Source organism: Alosa sapidissima, chromosome 17 (assembly GCF_018492685.1).
Source record: "Alosa sapidissima isolate fAloSap1 chromosome 17, fAloSap1.pri, whole genome shotgun sequence".
Lineage (NCBI taxonomy): Eukaryota > Metazoa > Chordata > Actinopteri > Clupeiformes > Clupeidae > Alosa > Alosa sapidissima.
The window spans coordinates 26,560,792-26,583,371 of NC_055973.1; the positions used below are offsets into that span (position 1 = coordinate 26,560,792).

General features: G+C 46.8%; 1 protein-coding gene across 3 annotated transcripts in view; it reads left to right on the forward strand.

The window, feature by feature from the left end:
* Positions 1–21,586, forward strand: part of rbm33a (RNA binding motif protein 33a) — a 39,260-nt gene extending 17,674 nt beyond the window's left edge. Inside the window, exons 9-19 of one of the 3 annotated variants that reach the window (XM_042067300.1) lie at positions 431–878; positions 2,432–2,493; positions 5,758–5,884; positions 6,255–6,610; positions 8,051–8,338; positions 8,588–8,926; positions 10,111–10,788; positions 13,398–13,568; positions 14,869–15,042; positions 15,462–15,550; positions 16,643–21,586. In XM_042067300.1, the coding sequence (XP_041923234.1) occupies positions 431–878; positions 2,432–2,493; positions 5,758–5,884; positions 6,255–6,610; positions 8,051–8,338; positions 8,588–8,926; positions 10,111–10,788; positions 13,398–13,568; positions 14,869–15,042; positions 15,462–15,550; positions 16,643–16,733 (2,823 nt within the window). In that variant the 3' untranslated portion in view covers positions 16,734–21,586. The remainder of the gene's footprint in view (positions 1–430; positions 879–2,431; positions 2,494–5,757; positions 5,885–6,254; positions 6,611–8,050; positions 8,339–8,587; positions 8,927–10,110; positions 10,789–13,397; positions 13,569–14,868; positions 15,043–15,461; positions 15,551–16,642) is intronic. The other 2 variants (XM_042067302.1, XM_042067301.1) reach the window with 2 other exon arrangements.
* Positions 21,587–22,580: the final 994 nt, after the last annotated feature.

Consider the following 22,580-nt stretch of genomic DNA (forward strand, 5'->3'; position numbering starts at 1 on the left):
GATTGAGTTGTAGCGCGGCGCTCGGTGGGCCCCTTCATACACATCGTCTCCTCAGCTGCCTGCGCGTCTAAGCCCCTGCGGTCCCTAGAGCCTCTCCGCAGAACACACCTCGGTGTCTGCGCCACAAATCCACACGCCGCGCACCCGGCTAATTGGATGGTTCCTGCCATGGCGAGCCAGTGATAACCCGGCTTTGTTTTCCCCCATTTTTAATTATCTTTATTTCTCTCTGTTTATCTCTTCCCTCCTCTTCCCTTTTCACCCTCTTCTCCCTCGGAATCAATCCCTCTCTTGTTCCATTTCAACCCCTCCTCAAACTCCCCTTTTTTCTGCGTCTTCCTCTGTCTGTCACCCCCTCCCTGTGTCTGTCAATCACCCCCCCCCCCTTCCTTTCCCTCCCCCATCCTTCTCCACCCTCTCTCTGTAACAGAACCGTATGCCCCTGCCTCACCTCCTCCTCCAGCAGCAGCAGCAGCAGCAGCAGAGGCAGTCTGGTCCGCGGGGAGGCCCAGGGGGCGGCCCAGGGGGCGGCGGGGGGTTCCTGGACGTGGGCGAGCCTCTGGTGCAGCAGCCCCTGCAGCCGCTGCTGCCCCCCCACCTGTCCCAGCGCTCGCCCCTGCGCTCCCACCTGGACACCCCGCAACGCATACTCAGCCCCCCGGGGCCCCCCCACTCGCAGCAGCTACCGCCGCAGCATCAACATCAGCACCATCACCAACAGCAACAACAGCAGCAGCAGCATCAGCAGCAGCATCCTCAGCAGCACCCTCAGCAGCACCATCCACCGCAGCAGCAGCACCACCAACAGCAGCAGCAGCAGCCCAAGAACATCCACATCAACCCCCACTTCAGAGGGCCCTCCTCCTCACCTGTGCAAGGTGAGAGACAGTGGTGTTCACCAGGTTTAAACCTGGTCAATATAAGTGGTCTCTCTTAATCACACAGAAAGTTATCTAGATATATTTGTTAAAGAAACATCAAGAAATAATTGTGGATTTTATTTTTTTGTTTGTTAACCCTTAGAACCCTAAGCTGTTTTTAGGGCATTTTCACTACCTTTATTCATAAGGATTTATTCTGATCATTGCCACACACACATATTATATATTGTTTTTTTCAGCAGAGTCTAGGATATCCAGATCTGCCATCATTTCATGTATTAGTACTAGCATTGATTTTATTTAGATTTTTAAAGAATTAAACGAGTAATGGTTCAACGGTTCACGAGTAATTCAAACAAGAGTAATGGGTGCGCAGGTGAACTCTGAGAAGTATAGACTGTAAATATGATGCATTTTGATTTAATTTCATGATTTTTTTTTATTTTCATACTTGATCGTACAGACAAGTGTGTAGTCTCTTTGGAAAGCCCCTCTTCTGCTCTGTCATGCATTAAAGGTTTCATCTCACTGCGATGGACAGTTCCAGAGCAGTGTAACAGAGTAGAAAGGGTGTGTTTTTTGACGCACTTTGCGTTATTTGGGTTAATTGTTAATTATACTTTATTTCATTTGATTAATGTCCTTATTTCTTAATTGTATAGTAGACATTTTTTTGTAGCACTATCTTCTATGTATTTTATGAAGACATTGTATTGTGTCTCCCAATCTATGCTAATTTATAATGTAGCTACCGGCCCCCTCACAATAGTAGCATCTGTAGGCTCAAGTGTTGCATTGTGCAAAGCCATTCACAGAAAGAGTCGTCAGGTTAATGCATCCATTCCCTGTCTGTCTGTGGTGAGATGGGTTACTTTAGTGTGTGTGTGTGTGTGTGTGTGTGTGTGAGAGGGGGGGTGGGGGGCTGAGAGAGAAAGAGAGAGTGTGGTGGGGGAAGGGTGCTCTTTGGAGGACAATCCAGTTTGACAGATCAGGGATGGCATCCTCATTCTGCCTCCAGACATTTATAATGGTGTGTGTGTGTGTGTGTGTGTGTGTGTGTGTGAGAGTAGTATTTGTCCAAGTGTTTTGGTGCAAATGTTCCAGAAACACTTTTAGGTCACAAACAGAGCCATTCTCAGAAGATTGTGCTCTATTGGTTGGGATGAATACTCACCCATCTCTGCAGCATTAAAATGGATTTGGTGCAGAAGCGGGAGCCGTTTGGCCAGTAAAGGAGCCTGTTGAAAGGACTCTTCTCCCCCTGCCTAGGCCCTGCGCCACCGCTGCGCTTTTTTACAACCCTCTCAGCTTTATCGGGTTACAGCTCTCACCACAGCTAAAGGTGCTGCTATGGGGGGGGGGGGGGATGTTTCATGATTGGGGTGATGGTCTGTCAGGTGTAATAGTCGAACCGTTTCTTTATGTCTCTCCTGTTCACTTAATGTCTCTCTCTCACTCTGTCTCTTCTGCTGGTGTTGCCTGTCTTTTGTCTCCTCCTGTGCTCATCACTAACCTTCCCTTTCATTCTCTCTCACCCCCTCCCCCTGCAGTGCCCTTGGTGCCTCCGACTCAGAACCAACCCCGACCTGCGGTGGGTCCCCAGAGATTTCCAGTGAGTAGTTGCTAGTTGCTTCCTCCTCCCATCACACACACACACACACACACACACCCACCCATCTCTGTCTTTTGTGAGCATCTCAGACGGCCTCGCTCGAGCGAAATATCTGCTGTGGCGTTGGTTTTAGCGGCCCGAGCATGCACACGTGCGCGTCAGTAAGTGTGTTTGTCTGCAGGCGGCCGATATGGGCCTTAGGTGCTGATGGGGATGCCTAATGCAGTGGAGCTTGTGTAATGGGTTTGGGCTGAGGGTGGGAGGGGGCTGAGATTCTGTCTGGGTGGGGGGGGGGGGGGAGACTACGGGCCACTAGCAGTCTGAGGCATGGAGAAATGGGAGAAACCAGTGCAGAAATATCAATTATGCATTTTCTACTACCATCGCCCACTGCAGGGCGGCTGGAGATGGGGCAGGGTTTGGGAGTGCAGGCAGTGTCGGCCTGGTGTTGGTAAGGCCCAGCAGATTAAATGGAAAAAGAGCACGTCCCATATCTCTGCGCTGAGGGCTCGTGTGTAGAATGGGATGGTGTTGTCACGGCGACAAAGAACCCATTACTGACATGACAGCAGTGCCACTAAAGTGATTACTGCCAGGAGGGGAAACAGATCTGCAGCCCTCTCCAGCGCCTGCCAGTTACTCATTCTTCTCTCCTCTCCTCTCCTCCTCTCCGCTGCTTTTCTCAGTCCCCCTTTTCACTCATTTACTGTGTTTTGCTCATCTATTGAAACGGTCTGTGCTCAGTCGCTTCTTTTCTACAGCATGCTCTATCCTTCTTACGTCTCTTTCTGTCTCTTCCCTCCCCTGTCTGCTCTCTCTCTCTCTCTCTCTCTCTCTCTCTCTCTCTCTCTCTCTCTCTCTCTCTCTCTCTCTCGTTTTCTCTCTCTCTCGTTTTCTCTCTCTCTCGTTTTCTCTCTCTCTCTTTCCTCGCCTAATTAAAGCCAGACAGGGCATCAGGTGATGTGTGTGTGTGTGTGTGTGTGTGTGTTGATGCTCTTGTCCAGGCAGAGGCTGATGTAAATGGATTTATGCAAACCAGACCCTGGCGAGGCTTAGCAGCCAGTTGCGTGTGCCGCCGGTCCTCCAGACTTCGCTGCAGCTGTAAGCTGCTAGTCGATGCTCCGCTTGAGGAGTGAAATGGAACGCACCGATATTGGTATTGATAATCGCTAGGCTTGTGGCATACTTCTAACCAACAGAAGTAAGTGTGTGTGTGTGTGACAAGAAAATGCGATGCCACTGCTTCTGCAACGTGCCCCTCCCCACACACTACACACACCTTGCTGTATTGGCCTGGCACATGCTAGACCTGCATCAGACGCCAGCAACTAAACAGCCAACAACCTCCATTAACCCAGGGGCTGCTGATTACTGGCCATTAGCATAGCATTAGCATACCATTGCATCTCATCTCACGTGGCAGGCGAGGGGGGGTCTCCCATCTGCAGAGGCACCCCGCTTCGAATATTTACTGCCCGAGTCAGGCCTGAATATTAATCCCCGCTATTTATATTTCATTTACAACTGGGGGAATAGCCTTCTGAAACTCCCGTGATTGAATATGCAACTGTTACTTGTTAATCTTGTACTATTTACAAATTCTTATTGTTGTAGTCCCCAATCATAGGCATCCTCCAGCAGGGGTGATATTAATTTAGATTTGCTGGTATTTGAGAAGGCTTTGGTCAAGTGTACATTTAAATATTAACCGTTGACTGCGATTCAACATGGCATGCTCACACATGGAACTTTTTAATTTTGTTTTAAACTTTGTCAAAATCCATTGACCTTCTCGCTCCCTCTATGCTAATGTGTGTGTAAGACCGTCCCTTATTAACACCACTACCGTCATTCAAATGTCATTCTTTAATCTTCTCCACGCCGATAGCGGACATCATATTGGATGTTTTGACCTGCAGTAACCCCTGCATTCAGTCCACAAGAAAAATGCCACATTTGTCTCACTCAGTCCTTGCTTTTATCAGACGAGCGTGGGCAAGATCACGCCGCCTGTTACATATTGAGCAGATCGGCGTGTATTGGAACCAGGATTAGCCAGGCTGACGAGGGCATGCCCCCCCCCCCACCCCTCCATTCCCCCTTCATCGAACCCCTCGTAGAAGGACAGCGGCGATTGTGAATGTGCACTAAGCTCCATTGTGTTTAAGGAACTGACCTCCTTTTGAATGGGAAGATGGAGAGGCTAGTTTAACAATGCAGATCCCCGCTCCATTTCTCTATCCATCCATCCATCCATTCGTCTGTCTCTCTCCATCCATCCATCCATCCATCCTGCCGCCTCTGCTGTACCCCCCCCCCCCCCCCCCCCCACACACACACACACACCCTCCAGTTGCTTAGTTAAGCCGGCCGATTAACCTTTTCTTAAAGCAACTTCGCAAAGATCAACGCCAAATTCTGACAGGCACACACACACACACACACACACACACACACACACACACACACACACACACACACACACACACACACACACACACACACACACACACACACACACACACACACTTCTTTCGATGAAGGTCGCCACAAGTCCCTGTGTGGAGAGGCGGATTAAGGGCTGATAGCATCTCAAGGTGTGAGTAATGCGCAGCGTAAAAGTAACACCCCCAGAACACCCACACCCTCCCCCTCCTTTCCCGGCACCACAAGCCCTCTCTAATTTGCTGAGGTGCGGTCTGCTGAATGGAGGTTAATTTCTTAAGAGAGAGGGATGTTTAAGGGAATGAAAGAAGAGTGCAGAGGGGATCGGCATTCAGTGGAGGGATTAAAGGATCGTTATCTGCTCTCGCCTGGAGAAGGTGGAAGAGTTTGGCGGGGGTGTGGGGGGGGGGACATTGCTGTCTACGTGTGCTGTGCTTTGAAACTAGGGCTGCTGCACCTCATTGTGCTGGGCTGGTTTTATCTTTTCACTAAGGCCTTGATTGCCTTGCCTCCTTGTTTGCAGAAAATGACATGGTTGTTGAATGGTGATTGTTACATTGATGCAAATCTACTGTCTCAATATAGGCCATCTCGGAAAAATGTAGCGTCTTGCTGCACTATTCTTGCATGTTGTCACAAATACACTCATACACACCAACTGAAACTGCCTCTCTATCCCAATCATACACTCTCCGGATCATTCTCTCTATCCGTGACTATTATACACTCTCATCATGCGCGCGCGCGCACACACACACACACACACACACACACCATGTATCTCTGTCACTCACCCCCTCCCCCATCTGTGTTTGTCAGGGCCCGCCAGACTTCCAGCAGCACCACCCAGGGAATTTCGGGCAGCCCCAGAGACCCCCTCACCCCCCAGAGCCCTGGAGGGGGCCACCACCCCCTCACCAAGACAGAGAACCTTTCTTCCTCGGAGGTGAGAGAACCGGACCCTTATACCCCCCTCCCAAAAAGCCAGAGCATCAAGGGTTAAGTAGCTTTTGAAGTACCCTTGACCCTGCGGGGGCCATAACCTCATTATATCACATACCTATAGGGTTTAATTTGCAAGTATGTGTATAATAATGACCTATGCACATCCATTGCGAGCTTTTACATTTTTTGTGCATGTATTATTAAAATCAAATAAAGGCATAAAGGTGTGTGTGTCTGTGTGTGTGTGTGTGTGTGTGTGTGTGTGTGTGTGTGTGTGTGTGTGTAGAAGAGCGTCAACAGCAGTTCAATGATGCTACGTTACACAAAGCAAAGTCTGAGGTGATGTGTAATGGGTGTGTTCCTCCATGCAGAGCCACGCTTCCCCGGGCAGCACTTGTTTGACCAGCCAAATCCTTCCCAACTCATGAACAACAACAACGCCCACCCCATGCCAGGGCAGGGGCCCCTGTCCTTCCCCCAGCCTGGTCAGGGACCCGGCGGCCCTGGGTTTGGCCCTCTGGGGCCTGGGCAGGGCCAGGGACCGCTCGGTGCTCTGTTCCAGAGAGAGCCACCGCCCCGGCAAGGCCTCCCACCACAGCACGGCGGCCCCCCCGGCCCTCCGGGGCCCAGACCCTTCTTAGGCAACCGGCAGGCCTTCCCACCACAGCAGCAGGGCCCCATCTTCAACTCCCAGCACATGCCGTTTGGGCTACAGGTACGGCCGAGAGTAAGTGTGAACACTAAGCGGGGGGGGGGGGGGGGGTTGTGTTTTGGGATGTGTTGGTGCCGGGATGTTTGTGTACAGTACATGCATGCCTGCTGTCCCAGTTGATTACCCACACTGCAGAGCTGTGTGAAATGAATCAGGACATGTTTAGGGTATTTTTTCACAGTGGTCACCAATTTGATCTCCCTCAGTCAACCTCCAATCTGTGTGCTTTTGTGCTGAGCATTGTGCTGTGTTGGCAGGAATGGCATGGGTCCAGAAAGGGAAACTGGATGTGTGGTGTTTCCCCACCATCTGGATTAAATATAGATAGATCAGGCTGTTCTGCATTTAGCATTGTTTTAACGCTGGCATTAAACTGAATGCATCATTGTTCGGTTCTGTGCCGCAGCAGTGTGTGTTGCCTCTGCATAATAGGTGTTCTGGCTGAAATGAGGGCAGTGAGGATGTAGGTCAAACGGGGATACTCTACTACTAGCAGGGTCTTTCCTTATCTTTAGTGTTTCTTAGAAGGGTTGTGTGCGTAGGCACGTCGGACTCCAGAGCCACCATGTCATGAGAGGTTGCTCGGTGGTTGATTGGTGAAATGGGCAGGCGGGTTTTGGTGGATTTTTTTGGCAGCTCATTTGGTGAGGCTGTGTGGAGCAGGCAAGTCTGCCCTCTAGTGGTGAGCTGCATGTAAATGCACCTTACTGTCTCAAAGACGGGCAATAATGTTAGCTTTCTTCAATGACCTTTTTAACTGATGGGCAGCATGCTTGTAAACTGTAATGGGAAGGAGTCCAGATGCTGTGTGTGTGTGTAGATCAGGTGTGCCCTGTGAGCTAATGTGAGCTACATTTGAAATTATCTACTGCAAAAAAACAAACAAAAAAAATAAAAATAAATCTATTGCTAAAAATGTAAAAATATGTTCCTTAATGCACAGATCCTTACAGCACAATACAATTCGATAAATGTATGGTCCCTACCTTATTATGTTGGTTTGGACTAATGTTGTTGATGTGAAGAAAAGGCTGACTCGCATAAGTAGAGCAATGCAGTGAGACGTAGCACATTTCCCCATGTTTGATGAGTAAGTTCCAAAACTGTCCGTTATGGACCTGCAGCTTCAACTGACCGCCAGCCTCTGTAGTCATAAGACATCATCCTGTGTTGTGACCTTTGCCGCGATGGTATCAACCTCCGTATCCTCTCCAAATGGAAAGCACATAGATGTAGTGATTTGGCTCAAGTAAAGCGAAGTCTTGAAATGGTATCTGGAATGTTCAATCTGCTCTGTGTAGCGTGCGCGGCGTGCGCCACACTGTCGAGTTGTGCACATATCTTCCCATGCTTCTCCAGCTCTGATGAGATGTTTCGGAAGTTCCCCAAGTCATGACGCTGCAGCCGTAACAATGTTTTTTTTCCAACTCTCGCCCCTCTTTGTTTTGTGTTCAGGGTTTGATGGGTCAGCCCCAGCTCCTGGACTCCCCGCTCTCCCATCAGCCCCTGCATCAGCAGCAGCACCACCGGCAGGACCAGGGGCCCCCCCATCAGCACCAGGGCCCCCCCCAGCAGCACCAGCACCAGCAGCACCCCGGGGACCCCCTGCCCCTCATGCACTTGGGCCAGCAGGGCTTCCGCCAGCAGCAGCAGCAGATGCAGCACATGCACGGCGGCCCGCGGCAGATGCAGCACCGCCCGCAGAACCCACAGCAGGGCAACGCCCATTCCAGACCACGCATGGTGAGCCACACATGCACGCTACACACACATCATGTCCCTATGCATGTAGACGCACATTTATATTTTTAAATGTAATAAAGTGGCTAAACAATTGTGTTTTATACCTATGTCCACTATAAATGGCTAATATATTGGAGAGAACTTATTATTATTTCTTTTTTTTGTGAAACCTTTTGCACAGAAGTCATGCAGAGGATGCTGTCCAGTTGTTCCTTCAGTAAATTGTGCATTAAATGTTGTGTGTTCCAGAGCCCCCCGTCACCCATGCAGCAGATGCAGGCTCTCTCTCAGCGCAACAGCAACCTGCGTGAGCTGCCCATTGCCCAGGGCAACTTCGGTAACAACAACAACAACAACATCTCGCAGTCGCCCAACAGAGGAGGGCACCAGCAGCAGCGGCCCATGGGCAGAGGGATGCAGGGCCTGGGCGGGCACCAGGGCCCCAACGGCCAGAATGCCCGCGGGGGTCTGGGCGGCAGAGGGCTAGGGCCCGGCCGAGGCCAGGGTGTGGGCCGAGGGCAGCCGGTGCCAGAGAGGACAGTGGTGAGCAAGACCCCAGCAGAGACGCCCCCAGCACCACCCCCTCAGGTCAGTCAGGCTCAGGACCGATACGGAACAAAAGATAAGGACAAAAGTCTTCTTGGGACTTAAAGCAGCCCATTACATGGATTATGATGTAATGCAATGCTGCTTTATTTCATTCAAGTTACTATGTAGCTACAAAATAGTAATAGTTTGTCACATCTCATCGTTTTCAAGTAACCAACCACATTGAACTCAACTTATCACTACCCTGCTAAGCATTTATGTCTAAATAATAAAGTAGGGTAAATGTAAGTAATGTATAATATGAAAGGACTAATTTAGGAAATGTTTTGTATTTTAATTGCAAAAAGGTTTCTGTCCAGCCAGGCTTTGTGTAAGCATCTCACTGTGTACCTCTTCACACCTCTGTAAAAGAGCAGCATCCTCTCTCCGACTGCGGTCTCCCCTGGGTAATGTGTGTGTGGAGTAGAGCGGAGTAGGCAGATTCGGTTAATTAAGACTCCATTATTAGGTCACCAATGAGGTCCAGGTCTGACAGGCTACTGAGAGCCAATCAATACTCCAGACTGCTGCATTGTCTTTTATCCACTTGGATCCTATGGCTTGACCATCCTGTAATGCTGTCTTATGTCCATGTCAAGACTATTCGAAGGAGAATTGTAATTGTGGGTTTTAGGCCACAGCTGTACTTGTTCAGTGTATTGAATAGTGAGAGATTTTAAGATTTTCAAAAAGCAGCTCAGCTACAAAACAGCTGCAGTGGGAGTTGATTCTTGTCCATTGTTAATTATAATTTAGCGAAGGCAATTTGACCGATGCATGGAAGGCATTATCATTACTTGGTGCGTAAAGGTGTCATGATGTGAATTTGGTTGACTTGGTGATATACCTGCTGTGTATATCGGCTGTGTCAGCCAAGGCTCAACGTTAACTTTTAAAAGTGGTTAAGAAGGGTTGCAAGCCAACCAAAATGTGGTTACCACTTGTAACAACTTGGTAGCCAAGGGCAACCGGGCAACCATTAATGTGGAACCCTGGTGTCAGCCGTCCTGTGTGTGTTTGCACCCATATAGCTATGACATTTCTCTCTCATGATCGTTTGTCAGCCTCCTCTACTATTTTGCATTTTTTTTTGTGTTTTTTTTTGTGCTATGTAAAGTGACCTTGGGTTTGTGAAAGGCTGAATATAAATAATGTAGTTAATTGTTATTGTTGCGCGGTTGTAGGTGGACCCTGACGAGGACGAGGAGACGCGTCAGTACCGCCTGAAGCTGGAGGAGCAGAAGCGTCTGCGCGAGAAGATCCTCAAGCAGAAGGAGGAGCGACGCCAGATGCAGGCCGGCATGCGCAAGCGAGAGCTGCTGCAGCGCATCAGCGCCCAGAACCCCCAGAACCAGACGCCCAACCAGCCCAACCAACCCCCCCAGCAGCAGCAGCAGCAGCAGAAACCCCCACCCCCCCAACCAGCCCTCACGCCTCAGGCTCCACAGCCGATCCCCGCTCTCCCTGCCAACGGAGCCCTGCAGACCCAGCCCTCCATCCCCACCGTGCCCCGGCCCAACGTCAAGACCCGCCTGCAGATGGCTAAGCCGCAGCCCCAGCCTGGCGCCGCCCAGCAGAACAGTGGGCCAAATCCCGGCCAGCAGAGCCAGTGGCATCAGCAGCAGCAGCAGCTGCAGCAACAACAACAGCAGCAGCAGAGGAGGGGGATGAATCAACAGAACACCCAGGGCCCCATGGGGAACATGCCCAGGCAGGGTGCCCCGATGGAGGGGACGTTTCCAGGCCAGCCCCAGGCTCCGGGGCCCAGGCCTGGAGGGAAGCGGACAGTCATGCAGAGGCAAAACAGTACGGGCTCTCCTCAGCTCCCTCAGAAAGTTCGGGTGGTCAAGCTCTGCGCAGGGGTGAGTGAGACCTTTTTCTCGTCTACCGTTTTACTTTCTCTCTCTCTCTCTCTCTCTCTCTCATTGGCGCCAGATTGGGATTTAAGTGTGACTTGTTCATTGATCGCTCCACTTCCGTAAAGTTCACACCTCTCAAGATCCTGCATGATATTTTTGTCTCTTCCCCCAGCTATTTTCATGACACAAATGTCATCACATCCTCACAGACATAAAGACACAAAAGCCGGTATCGCAAAGACAAAAGGAGAAATTTTCCAATTATTTTTAAAAGTCAAAGAGCCCCCCTTTAACTCCCTTTCCCTCTCTCTTCTCAAAGTTTTAAGATTTTAAGTCTGCCGTGAGTGACATTAAGGTGGAAATGACGTGTCGTTCGAATGGAATTGATCTATAAAACACTCCTGGTTTTCTTCTGTTGCCGCCACAACGTCTCTCTTGCTTTCGGCGCATAAATGGCACCAACTTCTCCAGTCAATAAAAAGAGAGCGGAGTGACATTTCCCTCCCGTCGTTTGGAAGATGTGCACGTTCTGCTCTTAAAGGTTGGCGTCGGCTGAAAGTTACCTCGATCTCTCGCGCTGAAAGATCTCCCCAAAGTTTGGGGAAAGCAGCTGGAATCCAGCTTAATGCGCTGAAGCTTGGGGAAAGTATCATTAAAATGTTACTGCCTTGGAGCTGTTGTGATTGCTCCCTTAGAGAAATAGAGTGGCTCTCCAGGCTTTCCGCTGAAGTTTTTTGTGTTGAGGTTGGCCCGATGGTGATCTGTAGAAAGTCCCATACTCACACTGCGCACACACACACACACACACGCCACAAATGCTCTGATTGAGAGGCGGAGATGTGGGACTGCGGCGGCCATAGATAAAGATAACTGGACGGGATGTCAGCCTCGCTAATGGAAACCTGCACGGAGATGTCTAAAGCACCGGCGCTCTGACAGAGACAGAGGGAGACAGGAGAGGGAGAGACGGGGGGGGGGGGGGGGGGGGGATGAATTAAATAGGAAGAGAGAGACAGCGATGAAACCTGCGCTGCAAAGCTGATTTTCCAGATGCTGCCCCCAAGACGCTGTCATCCTCGGCAGCTCGACAATGCTATCTCTCCCTTTCTCCCTCTTTTAGTGTCTCTCTATCCTTTGCTCCTCTCCTCTGCTTCCCTTCAGCCCATCACTCAGGTGTGAGTGTGAGTGAGAGAGACAGAGAATAGGTGTCAGTCCATAAGATTGGGCTAATTTATCATGTGTTGGCACGTGGGGGCTTAGCGCTGTAATACCTGTAGAAGAACAGCAGAGAAAGAGATTCCTTCTCATCCTCCTCCACCTCTCCTGGCTTAACGTAGATAAGGGCAAATTAAATTTTCACCGCCAATAATACAAGAAGAGGGAAGCGGCCAGAGAAGAGAAGGGTTCTGTGCGTGTGCGTGTGCGTGTGTGTGTGCGTGCGCGTGTGTGTGTGTGGAAGAGGCAGAGAAAGATGTGTATAATCAGTGGAAGTGATTTCTATAGAGCCGGATTAAACCATCTACCCGCTGATCGTCAGACGGATTGCATAGATAGTGTGGACGTTCCCCCTTTTCTTCTTTTGTGAATGGGAAGACGGCGGAGATTGGCGCTGAAGGGGGACGTTAGGCCTATGTGGTGACCCTTGAAAGGAAGACAAAGGGGGAATGAGATAAGGAAGTTAAGGCAGAGATTACGTATGCAGCCTCCACTAAAAGGAAATGAAGAAAGGCTTCTAGTCGAGGCCTTAACAAATAGCCTATACATTCTGAAAGCCCGACTTCATTTGTTGCATTTTATTCATGCAAGAAGCTATCAAATTGGATTCAGAAAGGACCAATGTAAAAGCGAACCTGACCTGAAAGAAAGTCAAGAGATGGCAGACCAGTGCTTTGAACGTCCCCATCAGGTTTAAAGTCTTGCCACCTCATCCACATTCTCTGGTCTTTGGTCTCTGCATTTATCCCAATCCGTGAATTAGTGAAACACACTCAGCACACAGTGAGGTGAAGCACACACTAATCCCGACGCAGTGAGCTGCCTGCTACAGCGGTGCTCGGGGAGCAGTGAGGGGTTAGGTGCCTTGCTCAAGGGCACTTCAGGCGTTCCTACTGGTCTGTGTTCGAACTGGCACAAGTCCGAAGCGCTAACCAGTAGGCCACGGCTGCCCCCCTGCCCCCCTTACTCATTTGCACTATCACCATGACCACTATCACCATTGCACTATCACCGTGACACACACTCACACAGAGCACCTTACCTTACCTTACTATGCACAGAGAATCACAGGCTCAGTCCCTATGTGGATACTGTTTTTAGAATTGAAATTAAGTAGAATTTAGAATTAGATTAAGTGTTAGTTAGTATAATTTGTATTTTAGTATATTTAGTATATTCTTTATCTTCTACTGTCCTTATTGCTTAGTTGTGTTTTTATATTATATACTTTTAATGACTTTTTCTGCTGTTAGTGAATGTGTGTGTGTTGTCTGTATGCTGCTGATACCTTGAATTTCCCCTGGGGATCAATAAAGTATCTATCTCTCTATCTATCTATCTATCTATCTATCTATCTATCTGTGTGTGTTAACAATATGCTGCTGTGTTCCCTTAAGGTCGCCGACACTCCTGACACAGCTGTCCCAGTGGAGCAGCCACAGCCCATCGGGCGACTCCCCCCACAGCCACGCCAGCTCCCCATCCGAAAGGTCACCATGGGAACAGGCGGGCAGCAGCAGCAGCATCCCCCGGGACAGGGAGGCAGGGGCCTCCCACAACCCAACAGGGTAAGACACTGGGCATTTCTCAACCCAACAGGGTAACACTGGGTATTTCTCAACCCAGCAGGGTAAGACACTGGGCATTTCTTAAAGCACCATAAATTAGACAGTGGGACTACATTCTTGTTTTGTAAAAGCATATGTGGGTAAAGTCTGGGTATGCATTCATATTATTGGTTTTCCTGTAAAGGCCTTGCCTACTTACAAGTACATAATAATAATAATAATAATAATAGGGGGCACTTGATCATTATGTCCACAATTAACATACTTTTAAGTGTGTGTCTGTTATTATTGAGCTTAGTTGAGCAGTTAATGCCACTAGAAAGCATCTTAGTGTGTCACAGCATGCAATTTCCTGATAGAAAGAAGCGGCAGTGTTCTCTGCTACCTTCAGTCAGACATGACGAGCTAACCTCTGCTCCGCTAGACTGTATGTCTCCAGGGTCCAACCTCTGTGGAGAACACACACACACACACACACACAGAGAGCAGCCTGACTAATAATGTTGGACAGTACGGCAGCTGCTGTGGTTCTTCGGGGAGGGGTGGGGGTCGCTATTGTGGGGACAACACGCACCCCCCTCTCCCACCCCCCAGCCTCTTCGATGTGCCCGTCACCACGGCAACGTCTCCAAGGAGGTGTGGAACAAGTGTCACATACATCCACCTTCAACATGGCTGTCTGCCTCTCTGGGGTATAGATCACTGCTCGCTCACACACACTTCCAGACGTACAAACACACACACTCACTCACATACGCATATGCACACACACCACACACAGGCGTACAGTGCATACACGTAGGCGTTCACTTCCCCCAGCTGTCTGACAGCATCAGAGGAGCGGGTCGCTGGCTGATGTTCCGTCTGGCTCCAGTGCCTGTCTGGGCCGTGTTCCTCTCTGCTCAGGAACAGCACACCACACCACAGCCATCCACTCTACACCGTGCGCACACGCTGAGCCGTTCTGTTCTGTTGGATGTGCGGCACACTTCAGAGCTCATCGCACTCGTGGGCCCGATGGATGATGGGATGCGACACAGCAGTAGTGACGATAATGACAGGAGATGAGGGGAAAAGAGCTTGCCTGTCTTGCAGTGTCTCATGCGAAAATCTGCTTGAATGATTTGCAGATGTTTTCCCACCTCTATTTCAGAGGGAAGAAGACAGGAAGATGCAGATTGTATATACGTACCGGTATTACGCAATACATGTATTTCCTTCTTTCACACTTCTCTTTCCATATCTCTCTCTTCCTCCCTCTCCATCCCTCCCTCCCTTTCTCTCTCTCCCTCCCTCCCAGGTGGTGATGCCAGGGAGAGGCAGAGGCCGCGGTGCTCGCGGGGGTCGTATGATGGCCACCAGGCAGAGCGGGCGTGTTCAGGAGGAGCGCACCACGGTCTCCATCGAGGGCCTGTCCACCTCCACCACAGAGAAGCAGCTCCGGAACCTGCTGCAGTCCATTGGGCCCATCCAGGTATGTTCAGCCACTATTTACACTACCACCGGGCGGTGGTAGTGTAGTGGTTAAGGAGCTGGGCTAGCGTGCAGTAGCCTGAAAGTTGTCGGTTCAATTCCCGGCTTCCACCGTTGTGCCCTTGAGCAAGGTACTTAACCCCAATTTGCTCCGGGGACAATGTGATCCCTTGTAATATAGCTGACATATGTAAGTCACTTTGGTCAAGAAGTGTCTACTAAATGTAATGTAATATTTAAGTGTTATCATGTTGTGGTCCCTTGTCATGTGTGGCTACAAGAGATTTGGGAAACTGCGCTTAATGTTTTAACATCACAATTTATATCTAGAATGAGTGGAATTTCATGTAATGTGGTACCTGCATACATTTTGTTGTTGTGCGTAACCCTTTAAAATTGCTGTGTCTGTGCATTTCACAGATGTTCGAGATGGTGCCCCAGCAGAGGAAGGCCGTTGCCAAGTTCATCAACCCACAGCATGCCCAGAGCTTCCAGCACAGTTTCCACAGGTGAGCTGACCACACCGACACCAGTGAGCATCCACACAAAGAACCCCCCCCTAGCTGGTGGTGTTAAACAGATATGTTGTAGGTCTCCTCCTTCACTCACTGTCAGGAGGCACTGTATATCCTATGGCCCAGTCCCATTTCTCTCTTTGGCCTTACCTCTTCATTCTAACCCTCTGTTTTGTGCAGGGTAGACATGTCCTTGGATAGGACTGTTCTTAGAATATCTTAGTTCAATGTAGATGCAAAGGAATATGAAAATAGATTATTATAACACGCATTTCTGAAAAATCGCTATTCGTAATTTCAGTAAAACTTACTATCAGCTAAACAATGTGACTAGTGAATTATTTCCAAGCTGAAAAACAGCAGATTTTCTGCACCTCTGCTTATTAATCTGATATCAGGTCATTAGTGTCCCATGAGTGATTAGTGACATTGATGCCCACCTATCCCCTGTAAGCAAGAGAATTCACTACAAGCTGAGGATGTCCGGCAAAAACACTCTTGTCACTGTTCCAAGGAACTAGATGAGGGGAAAGGGTTATGGGTCTAAAGGAGAGAAGAGATTGGGCCTAAGTCTATTTGGCACTTAACATAGATTAAGAAATGGGAATCAACTGGATATTACATCCAAAATTAAGGCCAAAATGATGACTCAGTTTTGCGAAATTGAAACCATGATTTCCTATAAGATTCAAATTATATTAATTAACCCTTTTAGTCGCATGACAGTTGCACATAACATACTATTACGTCCCTCATTGTTAACATAAAACTACATAACCAAACAGAATGTGGAAAATTCTGGTGGGGGGGGGGGGGGGGGGGGGGGTTTGGTCTTGTGGATGTCAGTCATCAGACCTCTATGATGTTGAAAATTTCTGTCACCATCGCAGATAAGCTTAAGGTTCTGTCAATTGGCCCATTATTTGCCACATTTGTTTGACTTGACCGCAACAAAAAATCTGCTTCCAATCTAGTTTTAAGATTTTTTTTATTATGATTGTTTCCCTGTTAATTGTCATTTGGACACATGGGGGCAAGCGTTAACAATAGATAGTCAGCCTCCTTTCTCTGTGTTGTGTGACACAGAAAGCCCATGTCTCACTCCGAACTCCTCGAAAATCACCACAGGCACATGATCGATCTGTCTCACATTGACGTGTCCATCATCGACGGCTGAGACGAGAGCAGCGGCTCACCCAGAGACGAGAGGAGAGGAGACGAGTGGAGACGTGGGGGGGATTTGGATGGATGGTGTCGGGTCGAGGGAAGAGGAGAGCGTTCCGGAGGGCGCAAACTAACACTAGCATGTCGGGCTCTGCTGTAAAGGAGGGGAGAAATGGCACCCCACCTCAGACAAACGCACCTCTCTGATACGGGAGAACTTTCTGTCACCCAGCGACAATGGAGCGCCGATTCTGACTGACCGCGTCCAGACCACTTGAGAAAACAAGAGCCGAATAAACAAACTGGGTTACGTCTCCAATGTGTTCATTACAGTGAATGCCCTCATGCGGAGGAGACTGGAGTTGTGTTTCTAGCCTGGTTTTTGTTACGTTGGCACCAGTTGTTTTCGATGCCATTGGCAAGAAAGAGACTTGAGGATTCAGAGTTTAGTCACAGCTACACCACCAACAAACACATACCAACAACACCAACAGCACCAAACAGTCGACACCTGGTAATGGTTGCACCCCGCTCCTGTCATAGCCATTCTTAGTAAAAACCTGTAGATTGCAGTTGTTGTAACTCTCAAATGTCCCATGAAATAGAAGTCTCTCCCGCTATTACATTCTTGATGCCTTTAGTACTTTGAACCACAGCCTTGAGTTGTTCGTCCTCTACGGTAGTGCTATTTATCACCTGTAGGGGGTGGTGTCTGACCACAAATCTCTTGTCCATAGTCAGGATGTCTGTGTGAGGCCCCATTATAGCTTTTTTTCACTGGACTAACAGCACTACCTACTGGAGAACATGATTCGAGAAGCAGTCTTTTCAGTGACCACTATATTTAACAACCCTCTCTCTCTGAGTAAGAACTGCTTGATGTTTCAGTATGGGAACACTAGCATATGATCTTGAGTTTTAGTCCACAGGCTGGCTTTGGCATAATACTGGCATTGTTATCTATCGCTGATGATTTCACAATTGATTGCCGTGTAACAGTTACTTTGGTCTATTTTGGGGGCAATTTATATCGTTGACTGAGCAGCTGAGATCATTTGCCTTTTCATGAATGGCCTTCTCATAACAAGATACTAGATTATTGTAGTGACACAAACACTGGCACGTCAAAACATTTTAATGACACACTTTGGTTTTGTTTTTACTTCTTTTAGTACTTAGTTATTGTTTTATGCACAGGCTGAAGGGAATGTCACACTGAGAACGTACAGAGGACGTCATACCGTAAGAAAGTGTAAAAACACTAATTTGAGAGATGAGATCTCCAAAGTGATTAAGGCTCTTTATACCAGTTTGAGTTTTTCATGTGGTCAATGTCTTTGTCTGAACAGCCCCTTTAAGCTTGTTTATCATTTTGACGTCTTAGATTTTGGTTAGCGGTTTCGGGTGTGGGAGTGTGCGGTTGATGGCTAGCTGTAGTTTTCTGATTGCAGTGGTCGGTGGGTTAGGCTGGGCTTTGCTTTGCTGTGTTGAGTTTGTGTTCTGTTGCCCCTGTGTGGAGGACGGCATCCCTGTGGCTGTGCACTGGCTGTGTGCATAGTTGGAAATACTGCAGAGGTGTTATAAAAGTGATCTAATATATCACTGGATTGGCTTTGAGATTATGATGTTTATTTCGGCAAATCAGTGATGCACATTCTACTGTGTGTTCGGTCAATTTATAATGTCGGACTTTCCTCCTCATGGCGTTCTAGAGTTTCGGAGTATTTACATTTGTATACGAAGTACATACAACCCCTTCATGTGTACAGCTCTACAGAGCTGCTCTATCTCTTTGCATTTGCAGTTTCCCTTGTTGACCTCATTATTCTTTGCATACATGCATTGATATTCACAACATGATATGTATGGTAGTTTTTCTCTGCTAGTTGCAGTTGTGTCCCTCCACTTTACACAAATTTCTGTTGATTATAAACAAATCCCTGGCATCAAAACAACACATTGAGATTCATTCACATAGAAGGAGATGTTAAAATTGTAATAACCTGTAAAGTACTATAGTAAATGATCAAAAGAGAATCACCCCTTCCCCAGTTTACGCATCCCAGCCTTCAGTTAGTCTGACTATGTTGGCCATCATAAATATGTTTATATTATAAGGAGGAAACAACATTTAGCCCCCCCCCCCCCCCCCCCTCCAGACACAAAATCTCTGTTTGACTGTGAGGAAGGAGTATGTCGTTTTCTAAACAGTGGGAGCAACCATTATCTGTGTGTCGGTGATCATGTACATATTGAACAGTACACGAGTCAGGTAACCCTTTTTTTGTTTTGATTCATTTTTACTAGTATTATGTTTACCGCGGTGGTTCCGGAGTTTTTTTGCGCAGTGTACATAGTAGGACCTAAAGACTTCAATTTATGTGCTGCAAACACATCCAACCACCCATTCTCCACGTATACATAAAGATTAATGTCAGTAGCTTCGACATTTTAGATGTGTTTTGTTTGTATCTAGGACATTGAGGCCTTGGTTTCTTCATGAGTTCAAGCTTCATTGAAAGCATTTTTAATGTAAAAAAAATAAAACATGGTCATGTATATACCATATGATTATGGGTACGTGAAGCCATTGAACCACTATTTTACTATTCTCTGTGTGATGTCATTGTTGGTTGACCATGACGGTGACGATGGTGCCTATGGTGATGCCCTACTGAGTTGGTCCAGTTTTATTGCATTTTATTTTGATGTTCTCCGAAGTGTCTATCGCCCTTTTCTTGGCTTGATGTGTGTGTGTGTGTGTGTGTGTGTGTGTGTTTGTGTGTTTGTTTGTGAATGTTGTTTGTGTGTGTGTGTGCGCATGTCTGTGGTTGTATGTGTTATACCTATGAATTGCTCTTCAATATGCATTTATTTTGAAAACTAATTGATTGTAGAAAGAGAATATGAGGGTGCATTATGTTGTATAAGGTATTATTTTGCTTAGTAGCTTGTATCAAGCATTTGAAGCTGCTCTTGCACATTTTTTTACAGAAATATTGCCAAAACTTGAATGACAAGTTCTCTTAAGCTTTTAACCATGAACTGTATTCTGCTGTGTGTGGTGAACTTGTACATTGCTGTTGGCTCTACTGAGTACAAGAGTATAAAAAAGTAGTCGAGGTGTAATTAGCAAGAAAGTTCTACATCTGTAGATACATCTACAGTAACGTTTACGGTTGTTGTTTTTTAAAAAGAAGTATATTTTTGAGTCTTATTCACTGAATCAAGTCAGTGGAGGTAATGTTGCTGTAAAACAGTTGAAGAAATATCGAGGTTTGGAATGTTCGTGGTTAATACCGCAAAATCCTGGACCTGACAATATCCCTAAAAACAATTTTTATTTTCCATGTTTGTCATTTATGTTATTTATTGTTTTTTTTTTTTTGCTTTTTTTTCTAGTTTTCTTACAATGCTTTATAAGTTACTGCATTTTTTATACATGAAGGTTAAGTGACGTTTTCACATTTAGATGAAGCACTGATGAATGCTCTGTATGTTTTTGCATGCTTGAAGCACTTTAATTGCAAATCCTGTGGATTTGAAAAAGTAGCAGCTGCACTGATCGGTCACGAGTAGCCTACCAATTCATGAGATCTTGTCTTATGTTTTAAACCCAGGTCCATATTGGACTTTAGAGTATCTTTTTGTAAAGGTATTTTAAGTATACTTTGGGAGGACCTTACATGACCTTCCCTAGTAGAGACCAAATGTAGGGGTGTACTATGTGTAGAAGAATGGGCAAAATCTTTTTTTTTTTTTTTTTTTTTTTTCAATTTTGGGTGCAATGGTTATTTTTACAAGGTTCAAGAAAATCTGGTTCAGAGGTCCCTGATGCACATAATGTTGAGGATGTTGATCTGCTTTTTGACACTTGAACCAGATTTTTTTTGGACACAGTGGTCCTCCTTTTAAAGTTTCTGTGTCATCTGTATTTGATTTTTTTTTTTTTTTTTGCTTATCCAGGTGTCAAAGCATGGATGATGGCCGTCTTTAACGTTCTCCGATTTTTGTTCCAGGAAACGGGACAAGATGGAAACCTTTCTCACTAACAACAAGCAAGTCTGTTTTGTTTGCAGGTTCCTGGCTTGAGTTTGGACGGGACTTGTGTTAACTAATGGATTTACTACTTTTAAAACATGCTTAATGGTTTTATTGTGCCTCTCAATATCCTCTACATCTAAACCTCATTTCTTTATGCTGTCCTCTTTTCTTTACCTCTCTCTCTCTCTCTCTCTCTCTCTCTCTCTCTCTCTCTCTCTCTCTCTCTGTCCCTTCTGGTTCTTGTCAATGCATTGTGTTGCATCGCTGCTGTTTGCTGCTGGTGAATAAACCTAACCCTTCTGTTATTGAGCAGGCAAGGCCAGCTTCCTGGATTTCCTTTGTTTCTTAGCCTGAGCCAGAGAGCCACACAGCTTTGAGACAGCTTTGAGACAGCTTTGAGACATCGTGGTTCACACACAATGAAAGACTTACCCCTGAAAAACAAAAAAACAAAATTCCACCTTTTGTATACTGGCCTGACAGTGTTGTCAGACATGCACTTCTCAGTGTTTGACAAATACAAGAAAGTCTGAAGTTTTTACTGAGTATAGAATTGACTGTCCTGAAGAATTTCAGACAAACTACTTATTCAAATTGTGTAACCTCACATAGACCTGTTTTGTTTTTTTGACTTGTGATGCTCATCTGTCGACATACAAAACAAACTGTCAAAACTGCAACAGTGTGAAAAAGTACCTTTTGTTCTGAATATTTCATGTTTAATGTATGTTACTCTGACCAAAATCAAAACTGATGTCTGAGAACTCTGATCCCATTTGGGTTTTTGTCTTATAATGCTGGAAAAAAATAAACATGTTTCACGGAACCCATTGTTTTTTTTATACTTGTTTGATAGAGTATGAATTAATCATGAATGAATGAATGAATCTGGTATCAACCACATCTACAGGCCATTTTACATTAGACTGATAATATGGACTGTATAACACAAATACAGATAGAAAATCGCCAGAGCTTATTTATACTTACCTGGAGAACTAGCTACAATATGATACATGGAATGGAGTCACCATAGCAGTCTATCATTATCAAATATGAAACTTCATTGTCTGGAAGTTTTCATTGAGCATTTTACATGCCACCTTATGGAAAAACCGAGCATCTGGATGTTTTCCGAGGCGGCAGTCTGCTGGTGTTTGCGGATGTCAACGCTGGCTGAAGCCTCCTTTAGCGGGCGGCCGAGCAGAGACGCGTGGTCCTCGTGGGGATTAGCGGCTAGTGTTTACCTGCTCTGAGGAATGCTCTCGCCCGACAGTCGAGCCGAGGTCACCATACAGACTGAGACTCGCCACTCCGTCTGGGGCAAGTTTCCACCTCTCAGTATCAACAATCCCTTCAGCATACACAATGTAGGCGACGTGAAAAGAATTTCTCTTCTTGTTGAAACAGTGGGCTTTTTAAAAGCTGGGGCTTGCGCTTGTCTTTCTGAATGTTCTGAGGTGGCTGCAGACCACAGGGTAGTGAACAGATTTGCGCAAACATCTTTTGTTTCGAGCAGCTCAAATACACATAATTAAAATGTAATCATTTTGTACCTCTAAAAGAGTTAAAGTTCTTGACGAATAAGGATGTTTTGTTGATATAAAAAACATAAACAATTAAGGCCGACATTGTAGGCTACAGCCGCACTTCAATTAGTCTAGACGTAATAGCCTACCTACCATGTAGCCTAGGCCTATAGATGTCCAGGTTGAGAAAGTCTAATTTGTTAACGAATAATATGCACATGTTTGAGGTGTTTTGGTCTGCTACACGTGATGTGTATTTTATAGGTCTGAAGTAGTTAGAGGTTAAA